Source organism: Dermacentor variabilis, chromosome 2 (genome assembly GCF_050947875.1).
Source record: "Dermacentor variabilis isolate Ectoservices chromosome 2, ASM5094787v1, whole genome shotgun sequence".
NCBI classification, from domain to species: Eukaryota; Metazoa; Arthropoda; class Arachnida; order Ixodida; family Ixodidae; genus Dermacentor; species Dermacentor variabilis.
Window position 1 is genome coordinate 57,536,026 of NC_134569.1, and position 20,649 is coordinate 57,556,674.

At 50.6% G+C, this 20,649-nt stretch overlaps 1 protein-coding gene across 1 annotated transcript in view; it reads left to right on the forward strand.

The window, feature by feature from the left end:
- Positions 1-20,649, forward strand: part of tup (LIM1_Isl and LIM2_Isl domain-containing protein tup) — a 153,716-nt gene that overhangs the window by 73,833 nt on the left and 59,234 nt on the right. The window contains exon 4 of the mRNA XM_075680647.1: positions 12,313-12,686. Coding sequence (XP_075536762.1) covers positions 12,313-12,686 — 374 coding nt within the window. The remainder of the gene's footprint in view (positions 1-12,312; positions 12,687-20,649) is intronic.

Here is a 20,649-nt window from a genome sequence, read left to right on the forward strand (position 1 = left end):
GTGTTTGGAAACGAGAATTGGACGTGGTCGCTGTAGCTGCGCAGTTTTGCGTGGTTACCTGCTCGTTACCAGTTTTCGTGCACGCGGTGCGTAGTTAAAGGGACACTAAAGGCAAGCGTCGGCGTGGATTATTTAACTACCATTCCAGAAACCTCGCGACGCTTGTCTCGCCCCAAGAAGAGACTTAGTTTACGAAAAAAAATTGCATCTGAAGGGTCCGAATGCCTTTTTCAAATTCAAATCTCCCGCCACCCAACCGGGGGAGTGGTGACGTTTCATACGCCATCACCAGCCTTTGCTGCCGTCGGTGAGTAAAACCCGCCAGACGGCGACAGACGGCGCTACTGAGCCAAGATAGATAAAAAGACAGAGCGGTGGATTCGCCGCTGCAGCTGCTTTTTGGTCAGGTGGCGTAGACCGTTCGGGCATCACACGACATCACACGGAAGTTGAATTCTCTGCTACTTGCAGTTTGTGTGAGCTTCGCGAGCCAGCAAAACCAGCGCAGCATTGCACGATAACAAAAGTATAGTGAAACGCGAAAGCATGGATGGCGCGGAGTCGAGCGAAAACGAAACCTTTCGACCGCCCGCGTGGTCGTCAAGGGTAATTTTAATTAGTCTTCTTTTTTTTCTGAAAACGAAATAGAACTTGACAAGTAACATTTTATTTCGTCTTATAATACAATACAAGGATATATATATATATATATATATATATATATATATATATATATATATATATATATATATATATATATATATATATATATATATGTATATATATATATATATTTTTTTTTTTTTGCAACGTATGGTTGAGTACTATGGACAAAATTTAACTGAGAAGCGCTTTCGTCATCGGGTAAGTATTTGAATGTCACGGGGACTCTCTAACCATGCCCTGCATTTACCTGAATTTCTCTATTATTGAGGCTCTGTTCGCGATAATATTGACGCCTTAGAGATTCTGGCGCACTAATCTCTCGCTTCAGCTTGAGTTAATATTTGCCGTTAGTGGGCTTTTAAGCGCGTTCCGCTCGTTCCGTTCGTTTGACTTCTGTACAAAATAATTTATATGCACGAGCACACACACACACACACACACACACACACACACACACACACACACACACACACACACACACACACACACACACACACACATATATATATATATATATATATATATATATATATATATATATATATATATATATATATATATATATATATATATATAGTGCCTCGAGCGGCCAGTCGCGCGGCAATTTTACGTGTATTTCCGGGCTTCTTTCACGCTCGGAAGAACACTTTTACGTAGTACGTATTGAGCAACAGAAGGCTGTATCGGGAGTTTTTGATGTCGCTCTAAAATTTTCTCATTGCCACTTTTATTCTAATTAGAATGTTTGAGAAGTTGATTAACTAATTAGGAATCATGAACTAGTTAGGCAGAATGAACAAAAGTAATTCGAGTATCTCCAAGCGACGGCAAACAACATTACCTTTGTTCTGTCCAGCTACGTGGTATTTGCGTATTTTTACACTCTGGCTAAAGTTAGCTGGGACACCGTGTGCAGTAGTACTCAGGCCAACGTTCCAGGAGAGAGGTCAGATGCGCTCATTTATTTCGAGGGCGGTATGTCATCCAGACAGACGCGTGAGATTAGCTCTCACAGCACATCACTGAGCGTTGAAGGATGGGCTAGTAATGTATTCGTTGCACAAATACGCTGTTCAAGGCGACCTAAGAGCTGCGAGAAACTTGTGATAGAACGTTAGGCAGCACGAATAGTTGTATTCGATTAGGCCAGACTCTCATATAGTTTCCTGCGTATATACTTCTTCGTATCAGGAACTCCAGCCGCTCTAAGACTATCTCGCGCGTCGAAGACAAAGCGCGGCGAGTCCCTGCACGGAGAGGCGGCGGGCAGCTATCGGCGACAACAAAGGGCTCGCCGCGCGTTGTGCTCCCGTGCACGGCCTGTAATGACGTCGTAAAGCGAACTCGAACGACCACGCGGCGCCACCGGTTGCTGTGTGGGCGAGACGTGGCGCGCGCGAACGAACGCGCGTGGCACTCTGCACACACGCACACGCTTCGCCGTGCTCCCTCACGGGTTGCAGAATCAAGCGTCCTTCCTTTCTTTAGATCGCTATATCACCTCATTGAACAAGCGTGCGCATCAACGTCGACTCCTTAGTTCGCGTTGTGGCGTTAGCGCTCCTGCAGCCGCATAAGAGTTGCCGTTGCACTTGATTTGGGGGGCTAACTTTAGTGCTGTGAAAAAATCCTGTTTTTATACCGCACTCAAGCATACGGTGATACGGGCTCAACATTAACAAATCCGTTCCATGCACATGCAGCTCATGGTTGTACCCTTTCTTGCATGTCTTGCAGCACGTTTTAAGGGCAACAGAATTGGACAAGTGGCTGTAGCCTGAACAGATGTTTATAGTGCTGCAAGTGCTTTCTGTGCTGTGTGGTGACGGTATACGGTGGCAGTATTTGACTATGAGTGTATGTCTATGCTCCTTTTTTTCTTTATCTCTACTTTGCTATCACTTTACCTCCCCCTCCGCTCTCTCCCCAGCATAGGGTAGCAAATCGGATCTACCCATCTGGTTAACCTCCCTGCCTTTCCTCTTTGTTTTCTATCTCTCTCTCTCCTGCGGTAACAGTGATTGATAAAGGAACTTCGGTTAACTTCGATGCACTGGCAGCTTGGAGGTTCTTATTTAGTACGACTGATGGCGTCTCTCATTCGAATGCTTGCTCGCTAAATTTAAGGGGTTGTCTCGGGGGTCAAACCAGTGCTGTTTTCATCGCGAAAAGGGCTACGACAACTGAAAAGCTATGGGTGACGGAGCTATTACGTTTGTAACTCCCGCAGCTGCATGCATGCACCCAATAGGAAGTTGCTAAGCGCTTTCGAGTTTTCCTTGACGGGAACTTGTGCCTTCCTGAATGTAGTAATTGACTTAGGATGTATTTTCTTTATATGGACTGCCAGCTTGTCCCCAAGTGAGCAGTGACAAAGCTCATAGGAGGACACAGTGTTCTGCATGCCTCTTCCCACTGCAGTCGGGACATTATTTTCCTGGTGGCTCTGCACCGCGCTGACTCTGAAATTCGCAATATTGACGCGACGAAACAGAGACGAAGATATAGAGACGGAGCAAAGCGCATTCACGTAAGGGGGTAGTAATACGAAGTAAAAGTAGCATTCGATTTGTTGCGGTTGGTATGAAATATAGCATACGCCAGTTGCCAGTTACGTGAGACGAGCACAATCATGATACCCGCATGAAGTAGTGGTCACCGACAAATGAGTACCAACCTCGCCTTTCCAAAGTAATAGTACATAGTTCGAAGCCGGAATGATGCAGCAATCATTTCCCGGTTTTGCTAATTGTTATGTTAACTGAAAGGGCTTCATTATCACCCGCCTTATCACCAAATGTCGACTGGTCGCGAGCAGTGAATTAATCCAATGGCATAGACTCAACTGAAAGCTACAGGGGCATTACGCCAGCCTTGAGTACAGCTTGCAACTTTGCGAAATAACGAAAACTGTACGACGAAATTTGTGCCAAACAACGCTATAACTTAGTTTCGCGGCACTTCACAAGAAGCGCGCATTCTTATAAAGTTTCGTTCCTTCCTTGGAAGTTTCCTCGGGAGTAGCAACTCGAAGAAACACGCGGCCACGAGTTGGCGTGTTTTGGATAACTGTACTCGCACGTTCGAATACCGATTCCAATATAAAACGAACAGATTCGCACAGATAAGTCTTAAACGGGAGAACATATGGAAACCCTGGCTGATGGACGGAGAACGGAAGCGCGGAAACGCGTAGCGAAGGAGGGAGCCGGAGAGGCGCTCGCGCTGCTGCTTCGGCGCTCGGTAAATATTGGCTTTCGCACGGCCTGACGTCACCAGTACCCACCCCGAGCCCCCATCCACGACACTCTCGCGTACGATTCGAATAAAAGAAAAAGAAGATGCGCAATAACAAGAGTAAACGAAAAGTCCGACAGGCTCGGCTAAAGAGACGGAAAGCAACGGGCTGTTGTTCAAAGCAGCGTACTCGTATATTTGAATAGAGAATCAAAGCGGACGCACGAAGGACGTTGCCTAATTATCGAACGCAGGCGCAATTGTAACAATTATCTTCGAGGGGCGGGCGAAGGAAAACAATCGCTGGAGCCCAGAGCGGGTGCGACTAAGTGATGCGGAACTCGAATAACTTTGTGACAAACGACGTGAAGCACCGGCGACGTACGGATGATGCATACATTAGGCGAGCCCTCTATCTACGTCGATCCTGTGCTGCATCAGTTAAACGAAATTGATGGCAACGGGCAACGTTCACCTTTCGAATTGTTTGAGGTTGCTTCGTTTGTTCAGCGTTGGCCCCGCACGATGTCCATGATAAACACTGTCAATGACAGATAAAATGTAATATATTGTGGTCGGCTTTCGTTGATGGCTCCAATGGTAGCCGTGCATGATTTCTTGCCGTTGGGAAAATTGGGGACGAAGAGACAACTTAATGCACAAAAAATAAGAAGACTAGGCGTTCGACTTTATCTTTTGCACGTGGACATAGATGAAAAATAAGGGAGAGAAAGAGAGAGAGAGAGAGAGAGAGAGAGAGAGAGGGAAGAAAGAAAACCAAGCTCCCTTTGCTTATACATTCGGATTTACGCTGCTGGCACAATCTCTTGGTCGTTCGCGTCATGCGTTTAGAGTAAATTTTCAACAATGGCGTGTCGTTTCTTCATCTTTGTACAGCTTCTTCTTTCGCTGCGCCCAACTTGGAAATTGGCCGTACTAGCAACTGCCCAGCGTACTGAACTCAGAATTCTTCACATACTCATCTCTGCCGGTTTGTCTGATGTGTCCATGCGAAATTCACATTGATGTAGTACTGATATAAATGTTTATTACATTTAAATATCATCCGCATCATTCTCAAGGTCGTTCCGTAATCGAACGGGCTCCGGTCGAGTGCGATTCGTACGATACCCAAAGTAGCTAAACATGAGCAAGCAATAATAAAAAAATAAAGTATATAGAAAAACATTGTTCCACAGCCACCCCAGTCCCATCTCCAGCTGGTGTAGCAGCTCATGCTCCTGCATTACCAACAACCGAAGCGAACAACCGACGCCCACGCATTCATCGTGCCTAACGTGGCGTTGATGTCCAAGCAGATCCTTAGATGAAGAAAGCATTTTTGCTTTTCTCTGTAGTTGCACGGGCGCGTGGTCAGAAAGCTGTGAAAGCGGCGAGAGTGCTGTCCTGCAGGCGGGGAGGATTGGGTTACGTATCCGAAGAATAAGAAAAAAAAACGAAATGAAAGAAATGATCCCCAGGAGAGGTAAACAACGGATCCTCGGTTCCAAATGTGCGACGGCGAGTGGATGTGTACATAAGCAGTCATCCGACGTGGCGGAGGCCGCTTTGACGGAGAGAGTGCGCGACAGGGAGGGTTCGGGTTCATCACTTTACGCTATCTTAAGGCGGCACAATGCACCCCCGCCGGGTCTCACCATTGTGGCAGCGTCGTGCCAGCGAGTGGGAGACACGCGGGTGAGCTTAGACGCCATTCTTCGTTCACCTCGCCCTCGAAGGCGAGGATCTATCTGCTCCGAGCCCGCCAGACGGAAGCGCCTCGCGCAGCTGACTGCACCGGTCCCCACCGAAACCGTGCAGTGGTGCCGAAGCTGTATGCTGGTCGCGCCAGCCAATCGGAGGAGTCGACGCACACCTGCGCACTGCACTCTTCCGCTGCATACAATGACGCGGTACGCTGAGGCGTCGTCTGGCTGCCCGGAGCGTTGTCAGGGGATGTAGCGCGCAGTAGGCGAGTTCGCGTGTTTCAAGCAGTTCACAAACATTGCTCTATACAAGCGCTCTGGACGTTTGGCATTTACTCTGCGGACCGGTGAGCAGTCCGGTAGCCGCCACAACGGTGCACGGCGGCTTTATTGCGGAAAGGGTATATAGAAGTACAACAGAGCAGGAGAAGGAGAGAGTGTTCCCGATCTCTCCCGAAAGTCGAGCTCCGGTAATGCGACGTTTAGGAAAAGGAGAGGACTCGGGCTGGGACGACGTTTCGCATCCGAGAGGCAGGTATAAGCCCCATTCGAAGCGAAGCAGTCGGAAAGGGGGAACATGGCTGGGAAACAGCGGAGCCGAGGGAGTTAAGGGAACGGCGGCAAGGAGGGACGAAGAGAGGTGGGGGCAACCGAAGCAGAAGCAAGCGGCAGCGGCAGAAGCAGCCGCTCTGGATCGCTTACAGTTCTCGCGCCCTCGTCGTCTCTTCTTTTGCACACACATCGAAGCAGAGCGGAGCTACTGCCGCCAGCGCGTTTTCTCCCCGCCGCTCTCTTTTTAAACTGAGCTCGCCCCATTCAGCCGCTGTCCATGCAGAAAAGCTCTCTTTGCGAAGAGCAGAGAGAGCACATAGCCGAGTTCGGGGACGCTTTCCCGAAGCGATGGCGCTTGTAGTTTCGTTCTTTTAATTTCTTTTCTTTCGAGTCCCGCCTCGAACCCGACTCTACGCGGCGCGGCGCCGCCCGACGCCAGCACTTCGCGTGCAGTTTTTTTTCTTCGTCGTTTTATTACTCCGCAGTGTACGCACTTTTCTTGGGCTGGCCGTGGATTCCGGTGGCGTTTATTCTGCTCCCCTCCTCCTTCACTTTGCTTTACGTTCCCATTCTTTTTCGTTTCGAAGATGGCGCCGTAGGGAGTGAGGAGTCAGCAGGGATATGTAGCTCTCCCTCCCCGGGATCTTCGCGTTCCCTTCTCGGGATTGTTTCGAGGCTTTACGGCTGCTGGCAGTCAGAGCGGTCGGCACTCGTGCGTGAATGCGCGTGTGCGAGCGAGCACGTGACAGGACCTACGCTGCCGCTGGCTGGCCTCGCTGTCTGCGAGCTTGCCACTCCGACTGGACGCGCAGCTTGAGAGAATTAAAAAAAGGAAAGAGAGAGAGAATGCACTAGAGAAGACCTGTAAGCCGTACGTCAGGCTCGTTCCCCATTGCGGATGAGAGCGAGGACACCATCGTGGGGGGAATACGAACGGCGGGCGCAGAAGCGCGTGCAGTGCCAGCCCGTCGTGCAAAGGAAGCCGCCGTGGCTGCGCTCGTGAGAATGTCATCAGGTGAATAAACAGGGCGCTGTTTGGTCGGAGATCGCGTTACCGGGTGCCCGGACCCCGAAGAGCGCCAACAGCGCGGCGAGTTTCCCGCCTTTGTGTTGCCACCCCCACACCCCACCCCATCCCGTCTCCATCTCCTCTTCCTCCTATCAGTTATCCGTGGCTCGTTTTGGCACGTTTTAACTGACGCAAGGTTCGGGTGACGCTGCATTAGAGCTGCCTATAGCGCTGCTTTTCGCAGCGGTGGAGTGAGCGGAAGGAAACGGCGTGTAAGAAGGGCGGGGGAAGGGGGGGGGGGGGAGAGTCGAGCGCACAGCTATACAAGTGGCTTTCTCAAATGTGAGTTGAGTAAGCTTTCGTGAAAACTTGACGAACGGTTCGAGCTTTGCATGCGTCACAACTTTCTAGCATCCAGCGGCCGAATACTGTGCTAATGAAGCGTCATACTTGCTTTCCGCTACGAGTGTGAATTCAAGGTAGTGCAATGGTCACAGTTATCAATATTTTAATTACCAGTACGCAGTTGCTTTCTTCTTCTGCTTCTTCTTCGCTTGATTTTTTTTCTTTTTGACGTACGTGCCAAGTGTGTCGACGGGAAGAGTCGACGGACATTTGTCGATTAGAGCTATGCAGCGGCAACGGCGGAAACTCATGTGTCGCTCTGACTTTGGAGTGTCGTCTGATCATGGTGTATATAGACACGCGAGGATTAGTGAGGTTACTTAGCGGCTACAAACACATCGTGTACAGAGGTACACAGTCGTCAGAAGTAAAGAGAAGCGTTTCATTTTTTATCTCTTTTGTTGTTGCTGTTTTATAGCATGTCACGTTCTTCCGCCGACTTCCGCTGTGTGTGACGCACCCGAACGCGTCGATGCGAGCACCGGTTAACAGTGTCGTAGCTGCAGACAGGGCACCGCATCGCTAAATGTGAAATAAAGGATGCTGCCTCTCCAGGCCAAATTATTTATCTATTGTTTTTATTTTAATTTTATATTTTAACTACATTTTGTGACACCCCGCATAAGGCATTAGCAGGATGGGTCACTCGGCACGGCGTTCAAGAAACGTGTAGAATGGGAAGAAAAATGCTTTCACAAGATACAGCCCTGATCGACGCACAACAGGACTACACTGATCTGCTTCTTAACCACCGCTTTCAATGTGAATCCCGTGCTATACAGAAGTGTTTTTTCCAAGCATCGGAGAAGCCCGCGAATACACGCAATGTTGCCGCGCGACTGGCAGCTCGAGGCACTTTGCGTGTATTCACGGGCTTCCTTCACGCTCGGAGAAACACTTTTATGTAGCACGTATTGAGTAACAGAAAGCTGTATCGGGATTTTTTCTTTTTTTTCATGTTGCTCTACAATTTTCTCACTGACGCTTTTCGTCCGATTATAATATTTGAGAAGTTCATTGATAATTTATTAAATAAGACTAATTATGTCATTAGGCGGAATGCAATAAATGATGTCTCCAGGCGACGGCATACGCCACTACCTGGGCTCTGTGCAGCTACGAGGCATTTGCATATCTTTAGGGTTTGACTTAAGTTACGTGGGACACCCTATATATTGTATAGCTCAGGCACGCATTATCTATAGCTGCACCACTCCACGCACATCCCTACCTAATTGCTAGACGAAGGCGAGTGAGGAAGCTAGAACGCGCGACTGGGCAGCCCGCGAACCCGAGCACGCACGGTGCGCGCGTCTCCCAAAAAGTCGGACGCACGCTATGCGGCCATAAATACAATTTAAGCCCCGAAACAGCGGGCGACGGAGGCCCGCGGTGCACGGCGGAGAAGTCTAACGCCGCAGACGGCGTCGTGCTCACTTGGCCGTGGCGCGCGTGCGAGGTTCGTGAGAGCGGTTCGCCGACGACGACGCCAGCCAGTCTATGTACACACACGTGCGCGTGCACGCACGGGCACGATGCAGCACGTACGCAGTCGAATGGGAGGCAGCATGAAGAGGGCTCCCGGCGCGGAGACGCATGCGAATCGCGGCCGCTCACCGTCGGGCAAGCTCGCCTCGGGGCGCGTGACTCGGTCACGCCCAAGCGCACCGAGCGCCGCCGAGACCCGATCCCAGCGGGGCCGCCGGACGTCGGCTGGCTGCAGCACGGGCGACGTGAGCCCGGCGCTGCCGCGATGGCGCCGCCGCCGCCGTGGTCGTGGTCAGCGGCGCGAGACCGCAGCGGCGCTGCTGGCACGTGCCCGCGAAATGGCTCGCTGAGCAGCGGCGGCAGTGCGCTATGTGCGCGCCTTCTGCGGAACTTTGTGCCCGCTTTCGGGGCTGCCTTGCTCGCGCTTTTTTCGTTTATCGTTTCTCTCCTTCCTTCTCCTTCAATTTTTCCCGGGGCCGATCGAAGCGGAACGCCGCTCCAAAGAAAGGCGCGTGATTGGTTTTCGCGTGCGAGCGGCGGTGCGGCGGAGACGCGTTCAATCGTGTAGCACGTGCCCCACTGCGACGGCCGCGCGTCTACGGCGTCCTTTAATTGACTCGCCGGTATTCGTGACCGTGCGAGTGATATATAGAATAACCATTAGGCGGTAGGCGCCACCGCTTTCGGTGACGTGGGAATCGAAAATGGCGTGGGTAAAATGCGCGCCTCTGGCGACATGCACAATTCACGTATACTTTAACGTGCCGTATACTAGCCACCAAGACGCCACATTGGCAGTTCCAAGAGCCCGCTTGTATTTGAGTAGTGCACTGCATGTCGGGATCCAGTGGAGAACATGTACAGTCAACAGCAAAAGATTGCGGGACGCGCTATAGCGCGTGGCAAAGCGACCCTCCTCCCCTTCTAGCGGTGAACCCCTGATGTCGAGACCGACGCCTGCACGCACGCGCGTCCCTCCGACACTGCAAGCGTGCATGTTTACGCGCGTCCTCTTTGCGCGCCCGCCGATATCCGAATGTAGCCGCGAGGTAGCCCTCTTGCGATGTGAGTGGCGACTGAGACGGGCGTGTAACTTCATTTATACAACGGAAATCAATTGTCCAATTTCGTCTTGCCGGTCTCCTTCTATAGAGCGCGTATTCTGCCACGCTCTTCTGCGGTAGAACGCACCGTTCGTAAAAAGAAAGAAGCAACGAAGATTAGCCACGAGAATGCCCAGCCCAGAAAAAAAAAAATGACTTGTTGCGTTCGCCACCGGGCCGGCCCTATGCGTCAGCGCTCGTGACTCGACAAAAAGCGGCAGCAGTGGCGCCCGCAAGTTCACGCTTCTAAACACGTTTCACAGTTTCGCCCGTCAAAGCCGCCACAGCGCATATCGCAAGAGGGCTACCTCGCGGCTACATTCGGATATCGCCGGTCGCGCAAGGAGGAAGCGCGGAAACATGCACGCTTGCAGTCTCGGAGGGACGCGCTGCGTGCAGGCGTCGGTCTCGACATCAGGGGTTCACCGCTAGAAGGGGAGGAGGGTCGCTTTGCCACGCACTCGCGCATCCCTCAATCTTTTACTGTTGACTGTACGTATCACAGGGGCATCTGCCACTCCCTGTCGAAAGACGAACAAGGTTTGCTGGATAGGACTCGTTCACTTGTTTCTACGACAGACTGTATCGCGGTCCAATTATTTACGTGACCAAAACGACTAGTTTCTTCGCACCGTGACAAAAGTGAAGCTACGGCGACTTCTTCCAGAACTCATCATGACGTCATGTGAAAACATGTACGGAGCAGTAACTGGGTATCTGCGAGAAGTGGTGCTCTCGTACGGGTTGTTAAACGTGCGGTTTTCACACAACAGTACTTGCGCAGCCTTAGCAAGAAGAAACTATAATCAGCATCTTTTTGAAAACGTGCTTCGAGTACCTTTGTTCCGTTTACAACATCGTGGCGGCCCCCAGTACAGGATGTACTTAAATATAGAGTAAAGAAAATGCTCAGTATCACCTTCAGTTAAAACCTTCTTCCTTCAATTACATACCAACACACTTCCCGTTGAGACCTGGCTTGGCGATAAATGCATCTTCGTACCCTGGACAACGAACTGTTATTTATGCAAGAAACCCGCAACTGGAGCATGTATTCCTAGACTGATAGGGCTTGATTTTTCTCTGGGATATACTCCAGCGCATGCACAATAAAGAAGCGGTTGCCCCTTGACCCATGTGGCGTGCGATTCTTGCCAGTAAATACATCAGGCGTTTTACCGTACGATCTAATTATGGTCCTGAGCCTCCACGCTTTGTGGAAAACGAGAACAGATTTTGTGCATGCAGACCAAGTTGTTCATCCAGTTCGCGAACGTTTCAGTGAAAGTGTGCTATGTCTGAGAGGTGTATCATGCGCTCTCTGATCCACCAGAGTGGATATCTGTACTAGGTGATTCCGCACTAGCCAAAGTGTGAGCGACACGTCTTGTGCCTTGCAACCCATGGCTTTAAATGTCAAACTTCGCAAAAGAAAGAAACAAGAAAGAAAGAACGAACAAGGTGTGCTCTGGCGCAAAACAGAGAGAACGGTGGAACAGCTCACTTTATAGGTCTATGACATCGCACTATTTTATGTCTTCTTCAGTAAAGTTGTCACACACACACACACACACACAAACTACACGATGAAGGCGAATGAGTCAGTATATAGTGAGAGAGGGAAAAAAAGGTTTATTAAGGATACATCAAATGGAACACCTGTGGAGCTTCTGGTGCGGTGCATTAAGTTGATTGTTCGGTTCCTCGACAAATGTGGCAGCAAGATGTCGCAGTCATGTTAAATCTCAGCGCAAACAGGACGACACAAGAAGGAGACAAGACAAGACGTTCTCCCGATTAACTTATCGGTCAGTTGAGAGAGCGCCTCGTCCTGCCTCTTTCTTGTGTCGTGTCCAGTTTGCTCGAACGTTTATCGTGAATGCACTCGAACTAGCCCGCTTATGCATTCTGCCGCAGCTGTCGCAACAAGCACGTGGAACGTCCCGTAGTTCTTTTCATCTTCACCTGCTCCGATTTCAACTCGTCCGGCAGAGTCTGCTTAATGACAAGCCAAATGTATACAGTCGTCGAGATGCCGACGTCTTTCGTTGGCTCGATGCGGCGTATACTAACGCCAACTATAAGTGCTCGACTCCCATGTAGCTTCCGTGGTGTTAACCCTCGTCCCACGCATCTCTCGACGCAGCGAACGCGGAGCCCGTTCCGGTCGGCGGCGGAGTCCCCGGCTCCCGGTCCGGCGGCCAGGCAGGCGCAGCAGCGGCGCCGCCCGCCCAGCCGCGGGGCCATCCGCAGAGCAAGCAGCAGCCGCAGCACGCGGAGGGCCAACAGGCGTCGCAGCAGCACAAGCCGACTCGGGTGCGGACGGTGCTGAACGAGAAGCAGCTGCACACGCTGCGCACTTGCTACGCGGCCAACCCGAGGCCGGACGCGCTCATGAAGGAGCAGCTGGTCGAGATGACGGGCCTGTCGCCGCGCGTCATCAGGGTCTGGTTCCAGAACAAGCGCTGCAAGGACAAGAAGAAGAGCCTCCTCATGAAGCAGATGCAGCAGCACGAAAAGGTACGTGTCTTCCAGAGTGTACTGCTTCTTTCCCCTCGTCGTCACGTGACGCCTGTCTGAACCGCTGGTCAGCGTGCACCATTGGCCACGTGAGCATGCGCTCTGGCAAACAGCGGCGTCGGGCTTGCGCCGCGGTGCTGTGTTCGATCGACCACGTTCCACAACTTTCGCGTGATGTGTAACAGTTCGACGTACGATTTAGTACGACGCTTCTGTTACCCCTCCTGCAAAAAGAGAGAGAGACAGAAGAAAGGGGAAAGGTAAGAAAGTTAACCAGATGGGTAGATCCGGTTTGCTACTCTACGCTGGGGAGAGAGGGGAGGTGACGTAAAGTGATAGCAAAGTAGAGATAAAGAAAGAAAGGAGCATAGACATACAATCATAGGCAAATACTGTCACCGTATACCGCCACCACACTGCACAGTAGCACTTGGAGCACTATAAACATCTGTTCAGGCTACAGCCGCTTGTCCAATTCTGTTGCCCTTAAAAAGCGCAACAGTGCCTTCGTCGCCCTCCGCTGCGATGGTTTGTGATTTTGGCATTCCAAAATAAGTTCCTCTGTTAGAGGTCTTTGGGCTATCGCGATTTCGAGCGATCGTCTCTGTAAGCACCTCCTGCAAGCATATTCATAAACTATAGAGTCTAGAAAACAGGCCCTGTTCTGCACAATGAAACAGAAAAGGACCGCCGTGGCGCGGTACGCTGATTCATGCAATGCATGAGCTTGCAGCCTGTGTTCGTCCACAGTGTGAAGTGATTTCAAGTTGATGAGCCTATGCTGGAACTAAGCGGGTGATAGAGCGGTCGATACTGCAGATTATTTGCACAAGTCTGGAAGAAAACCTAGCATTAGCCTAGCTTGTTCTTTAGTCTCTCCTCCAGCCTTAAACCGGTTTCAGGGAAAAACAAGTCACCGTTGCAACTGACACGTTAGTTTAACCGTCAAAGAACGGCTATAGTTACCTCTATATGGCGAGTGGCCGCGCCTGGACGCGCGACCGACGCATCCTATGGCTCGTAAGCGGAAAAATAGCATTGCGCGAAGTCAGGGAAATGCACCAAGGCTACAGCTGTAAAGTGTCTGAAACGTGTTTTGCACGCTGTGGCACATGTTTTGCATTCGTCAGCGTAGCTACATGTATGGATCCACTGTCTAGTGACTTGCGCAATAATCCCAGTAACCTTGCAAATAAATTTCATGCTTACAACTGCATTGCTTTTGTTTCCCAACGTAGGCGTGTGCTAGAGCAATTAACTAATATTGAAAGTGACCTAATAAAGTCAGTGACATATTGGTAAACAGTTATCATAGTGGCGATTTGTCGCACAACCTTGATCTCAGCCACTGTTACAAACTCGACTAGTTGAAACGCATCATTTCATCTCGATTCCTACATTTCACAATCTGACACAATCGCCGCAGCAACGCGAGGCGCATCGGCATCATTGTGTGACGTGGCAGCGCGTGAAGCCGTTAATTCTTACCGCCGCGCTTCGTACTCGGTCAACTCCCGCCCGGCTGCTGTCAAGATCCGCGCGACCGCGGTACGGACGATCACCAACACTGCGACAGCTGGCCTGCGAGATAACGACGCCGCAGGAGTGAAGCCCGTTAAAATTGGACGCGTACGACGACGTTACGCCCGAACGCGCGCCCTCGTGTGTGCGATCCGCCGTGGCGTGCGCCGTTCGACGGCAACGCGCGCGGTATGCTTTACGAAAGCAACGAAAGCCCGCCGCTGCCTGCGCTTTTGTGCACGCTCTGGCGCGCGAGTCTAACAAGGATCGGGCGCCTCTAGCTGAATGCTATCGCTGCTCGACATCACGATACGCTCGGTGGCACAACAGCATAACGGTGTCGTCCACGGCCGCCGATGCGGAGCGAGGCGTGTGTTGTACGTCTTTATTGTGCACGATCAGTGCCCAGCCATATACAGAGGGAAAATTAGAAAGCTTTAGCTGAGCGTCGCTTGCGGTCCGCTTCCGCTCGCATGTCGTGTGTGGTGCAGTGCAAATAACTGCGTTGGTTTCGTATTTTTGATAACCTCATCTCACACACACACACACACACACACACACACACACACACACACACACACACACACACACACACACACACACACACACACACACACACGCAGAGAGAGAGAGAGAGAGAGAGAGAGAGAGAGAGAGAGAGAGAGAGAGAGCAATTGTAGAGAGAATGATGGCGCTATTTCCTGCAGCCCTTTAGGGAGCACGTCTCAACGCAAAAACTACGAAGAATCCAAGTGGACGAACCGCTCAATCGGCTCTGTATATAGCGGAGCGAGGGTGGCATTTCACCTGTTTTACATTATGCTGGAAGCATGGGCGTTGTGCGCATGCGCACTAGCGTTCTCGCTGAGCGGCCGTGCGCAAATTGTTTGGGCACACCGCCGGTCTGAGCTGAGTGGACCGTAAATGCTCGGCTAAAGCTCCCTGTTAAAAAGAAATTGCAGTGCAGTAAACTGTTAACTGGAACAACATAACATTTCGTCGGCACATTCCGAGACAGTATATTCATCGAAACTGGTGCTATATAGGCACACAGTTTCTAGCAGAAGGTTACGAGTCTAGCGGCTGACTTCTGTATTCGATAGCAGAATGCCTCCTGAAGACATGCCTTAAAGCATCATCAGTAACACTTTGCTAATGATCCATCAAGTTGGCGGTCATCGCGCAAATTTTGGGGTTCGCCCCAGCTACGAAGCTTGGTCAGCAATAATAAAATTTTGTCTTGAAAAATGCCATCTCATCAAATAATACATTTATTCAATCAATCAACCATTCAGTCATTCAATAAAATATTCAGTCAGTTAGCCAATCAATCAATAGTGAATTTCATGTGTTCAACAATCATAACAGTCGTCGCTAGGATACACGGTATTGCAACGCACGTTTCCGGATTTACTAAAAACACTGATCCCCATCGCTCGTGCTGAGATCACGGATAAATTATCATTACAGAAATGAATCTTTCTGCATGTAGTTATAGATTGAAAGAGAAGAAAGAAAATTCTGCAAGGATTTTTTTTCTTCAAAAATCGCTCGCAGAAAACAGATAGCTTCGGCGTTGTATTTGTTGTGCCGAAGAAAGCAAGCTGTAATGAGACTTCAAAGAAAAGCAGATATTGTTGCGAATGGAAGCCCTATACGAGCAGTAGACTGAACGCGACTCCTTTCGGCAATATGTTTGCGGAAATACAGAGAGACAGACAGTGATGTTAAAGATGACCAAGAACTCGTTGGCGCTATGCACATGGTGCCACGTTATTCATGTTTTCTTTTTTTCCTTTTTTGGATTGAAGGACTTTTATACTTTATGAAATCCACGCGGAAGTTCATGCTCGTATTTACCACGTTTTCAGAACACACGCTGCCGTTCATATAGCTACAAATTAAGAAGATGACATAGTAATAATGTGGCATGCGATAGGCGAGTTGCTATAATACGCATCCGCGGGGCTAGCCGGTAAAATGGTAAGGGCAGGCTATATATCATTATTTATCTGAAAAATGCTCGGCTGAGCCGTCAGCTATAGGCCAGAGTAAATGATGACAGACAATATACCAGGCGCGCGCGCACGACAGTAATGTTTTTTTCACTCGTATACAGGAGCGTACTTATATTTTGTCATTTCGCCTTCGGCTGGCACAAGTTCTATGCGGTTAGCCACTTCGGAGCTTTTTTTGTTGATGTTGTTTTTCTCTGTCTTCAATGCAGAGTAACGAAAGACTATAGTAAAGAAAGGAAAAAAGAAAGGACGGACGCGCGCAAAGATCAAGCGGTTTATAAACGAATGTGCAGAGCTTCGTAAAGGCCTGACTGCACGAATACCAATTACGGTCTTCGCGCATGGCTCTTCTGGCGCAAGGGGGTCATCCCGTCCTGCGCCAAGCGGTGGCCCGGCGCGCGACCCCCATGAAGCGCCGCGACGCGTTCAGGTGCGCGTCTATAGGGCACGCGCATGACGTATGAGCCGTTTCTCTTACGTATGGATTTGTTCCAGGCGCGCGCACGAACGCATGACGCCCTGCGTCTCGCGCATGCGTGTTCACTATATTGAAAGAAAGAAAGAAAGAAAGAAAGAAAGAAAGAAAGAAAGAAAGAAAGAAAGATGAGGCATCGCTCCATCCTTCCCCATTTCCCAACCATCGCTCCTCTTTATGCTTTACCTTCTGCTCTTCTTTATGTTTCCCGCGGCCTAGGTTGGGAAATGATGCGCACACCTTCGGTCGTGTGGTTCTGTGCAGTGCTCGATAGGAACGGTCTGCTCAGAAATATATTTAGGCGTGTCGTTTACCCAATACTGTCTAGCTGGCTTCATCGTTCGCATAAGTAGTGTAAGTTGATTATACTGCGCCAGATCGCTAGCGCTGCGTGGATTTAAAAGTTACCGTTACTTCTACGTTGAACCGTCTAGAGAAGGACGTGGCGATATACGTTTTGTAAATGTGAAAATGACATTGCCGGAACCAGCAGGCGAAATTCATGCTTATACCTCCATAACAGTATCTTGGTCTGAACACATTGTCTCATACACGGTGTCTCAGTTCTACTGAGACTCTATCATGAACGGATCGGGGTTGACATAGGGTCACTGTGTATTTTACGGTACAGTATATGCGCTACACTCTCGAATGAGACCCCAGACTTCTACTTTGCTCGGCAGAAGGAGGAGCTAATATGACCCGTTACGAGGACAGACATCCTCACATGAAAGAGTGATCTATACGGGCTTTCGTGGTAGATCAACCTGCTATCAATGGAGGAATAGTAATCATGCGTTCCCTTTGAGAGCGAGAACAGTTGGGGGATCAACGGCAAAAGCACAGCGTTTCGAGCAGCTAAACCGTGCACGCATCGCTGTGTATACCATTCCCTATACTACTCTGCACGCATTTGCTGGAGCACGGTAACGCCTGCAGCACGTATACGTACAGCGCCTGATGCGCGGCGCGCCGACTTGACCGGGGCGCGTGGCGGCAGCTGATGAGCCCTCGGCGCCGCCGCTTCTTTCCCGCCCCGCAAATTACGGCCGCGGTTTCGGGCGCGGCCCTAAATATAAATAAATGAGCGAAGCGGCCCGCCGCTACTGCGCGCGCCATTCACAACATCGACCCCCCTTTGCTCCCTTTCTTGCCAGCCTCTACTTCGCTCCTGCCGCCTCCTTCTTTCTTATCTTTTTAATCTATTTTGTTTCTCACCGTCACGCTGCCGCTGCACACACCGGCGTCGCGCCGCCGCCTACGCGCTCTGTGTTTAGGGAGCGCGACGAGTTCTGTTGAGGTGACGCAAAATAAAAGCAAAAGATAATAATAATAATGAAAAAAGAAACACTTCACCAGCAAAACGGAGTGCGAAGGCGTGTCACGCGCTGGAATAGCATCTGATCTGGCGCTGGGAAGCTGGAGGAAGTAAATCAACACAACTTTACTTACTTTTATTTTTGTCCTTCTTTCTTGCCTTTTTTGTTTTTGTTTTGCTTTAGCTGAAGCTCCGTTCCTCGAATATTAGGTGCACTAATATAACTGTTTAGTTTGCGATCTGGTAATAAAAGGGAGCCTGGCGCCCTTCTGATTTGTTCTGAGAGCGTCTTGACGTTGTTTTGGTGCTATACCGCGGGTAAGGATCCTGTTGCATCAATTCTATTATTTTCATATAATTCCGAGCGCCCGATACGAGGTCGACTTCACGCGGGTGAGCCTAATACGAAAGCCAAGCGTAATGGCCAATGGTGATTGGTTCACGGTGCTTAACGTTCCACGACAGCACCGGAGCTTTGAGTCGAGAGCTCGAAATTAATTGTGAACCACACGGCGTCTTTTTCTTTAACGTGCACACACTATGTCCAAGAACACGAGCGTATTTGCATCTCGCCCCCACGGAAACGTGACCGCCGCGACAGAGGATCGAACCCGCGACCACGTGCTCATCAGCAGTTTGCCATGGCCACAGAGCCACCACGGTGGCAGATAAAGGAATCGTTACAAGATACCGCCCCGGGATAAGTATTGTCACGTGATGGTGACGTCACCACCGCGTCACCACCACGTGACCAGCACCAGCACCAGCACCTACACCAGATGTCACGTGGTGGTGACGTTGAAGAACACAGTAGCAATACTGTGAAAGACAAAACTAACTTTTATTGGGCGAACCTGTGCCCACAAAAACAGGCTACACTTGTACCACAACGATAACGACGAACACGGTCGGCGATCGTCGAAAATCTGATCAGCGGGTCAAGCGCGTCGGCTTTTATAGATCAGCCGTCGAATCACTGGGACTGGGACCCAACCACTGGGACCCGTCGTGTCTTCCAGTGTCTGGACCCACTGGACCCGCGTGTCTTCCAGTGTCTTCCAGTGTAACCACTGGGACCCGCGTGTCTTCCACAAAGTTCTACACTATTCGCGTCGCGCATATATGCAATCAGATTACACAAGTTGCGGTGAAAGACAGTGGACGGAACCATCGATAACATTCCAGAAACTTCTTTTACGTGCAGGGGCGTCCTGCGCTGTGCGATAACATTTGCTAGGCGGCGAAACGTGGTCGCCCGATAAAGCTAAGTACACGTGTCAGTATTCGCAAAGCAGTTCGCAAGCCATAGTGGTTCATAAGCTTATATAAGCGAAGTCCGTTTGTTTTAGCGGCAGGCCAATGGAATCAACCGATATCACGAACGAAACAATTGGCAAAGTCGAACCAAGGTTTTCTTCACCCCGCAGTAAACAACGACTGACGCAACGCGCGAAGTTACCAGTGGGTTTCGGATGCCAGTCGTCTTACGGTACAGACGCTGCATTGTGAATATTATGAGCGCGCGTACTTCATTTCTTGCTTACCCGCACTTCGTCCAAACCGAACCGTTGATGAGCTGTGTACAGCTCTTCAACGGACAATCTCGCCACGAGAAGATCTGGTGGTCGCCGGCACCGCCCTTGCCACAGCTGCAAATCTCATTTCCTAGGCTCCGTTCTCGGTTTGGGCGACTGCATGTCGTGTCGTAATAACACGTATACCCGTTCCTCCGAGCCGACATGCGTCTGCGCTTAATGGAGCTTCAAATGCAACCTATGCATGATTACGTTCCCAAGAGCTCTGCCGAAGGAAGTGCAGGAGCTCTTCACGATAAAGACAGGAGGGCCGTTTCGTGAGAACATCCTCATATTGCACAGCTATACGCGTGCATTTCATTGAGGTCGTACAGCTTCCTCTTGTCCAATGATTTATGTTTTAGGACAACACTGGGTAGGCGTACTTTCGTGATGGTTCTAGAAAACAGCACTGAAGAACCTTGACTTGACGCGACTGCTGCAAAAAAGCCCAGGCGGAGGCGGCCGGCACACGGAAGGCGCTCTGCGTTAAGTTGCGGTTTTCGAGGCTTCCCTCTCGGATGAGGCACAACCTTAACCGTAACCGCATTAACTCCGCGCCTCCGCGGAACGGCCAAAGGGAGGGATATGACGCGTACTCTTCGTGTATAGTACACGGCGCTGAGCGCACTCACGCGCGGAGGTTACCCGGCAGGCGAAGCGTGCTGGCTCGACGCGCCGTCGGAGGCTCCCGCTAATCAGCTTAGGGGCTGTCGCTGTCACAGCTGCGTCGCGAGAAACGCGTGAACGAAGGCGGCTCCAGCGACGACGTTGATGGCGCGCCTTCGCGTGCTGCTCCCCGGGGAGACCGCACGCTTCCCTGCGGAAACTTGCTCGCAATGCTCGGTCGCGTGCGTTGTTTCCACATCCTCTCTCTCTCTCTCTCGCTGTAGTACTCTCGCACTCGGCTCCTCGCTCATTAATGGCGTTGAGTGACGTCGTGGAAAACAAGGACGTCTCGGCGCTCGTGCGTGGTGCTGGGACTTGTCGCTGATGGTTATTAGTGTGAAAGTGGCAGGGACTCGGCGAAATGGGAAATTCAAATGTATAGTCACTA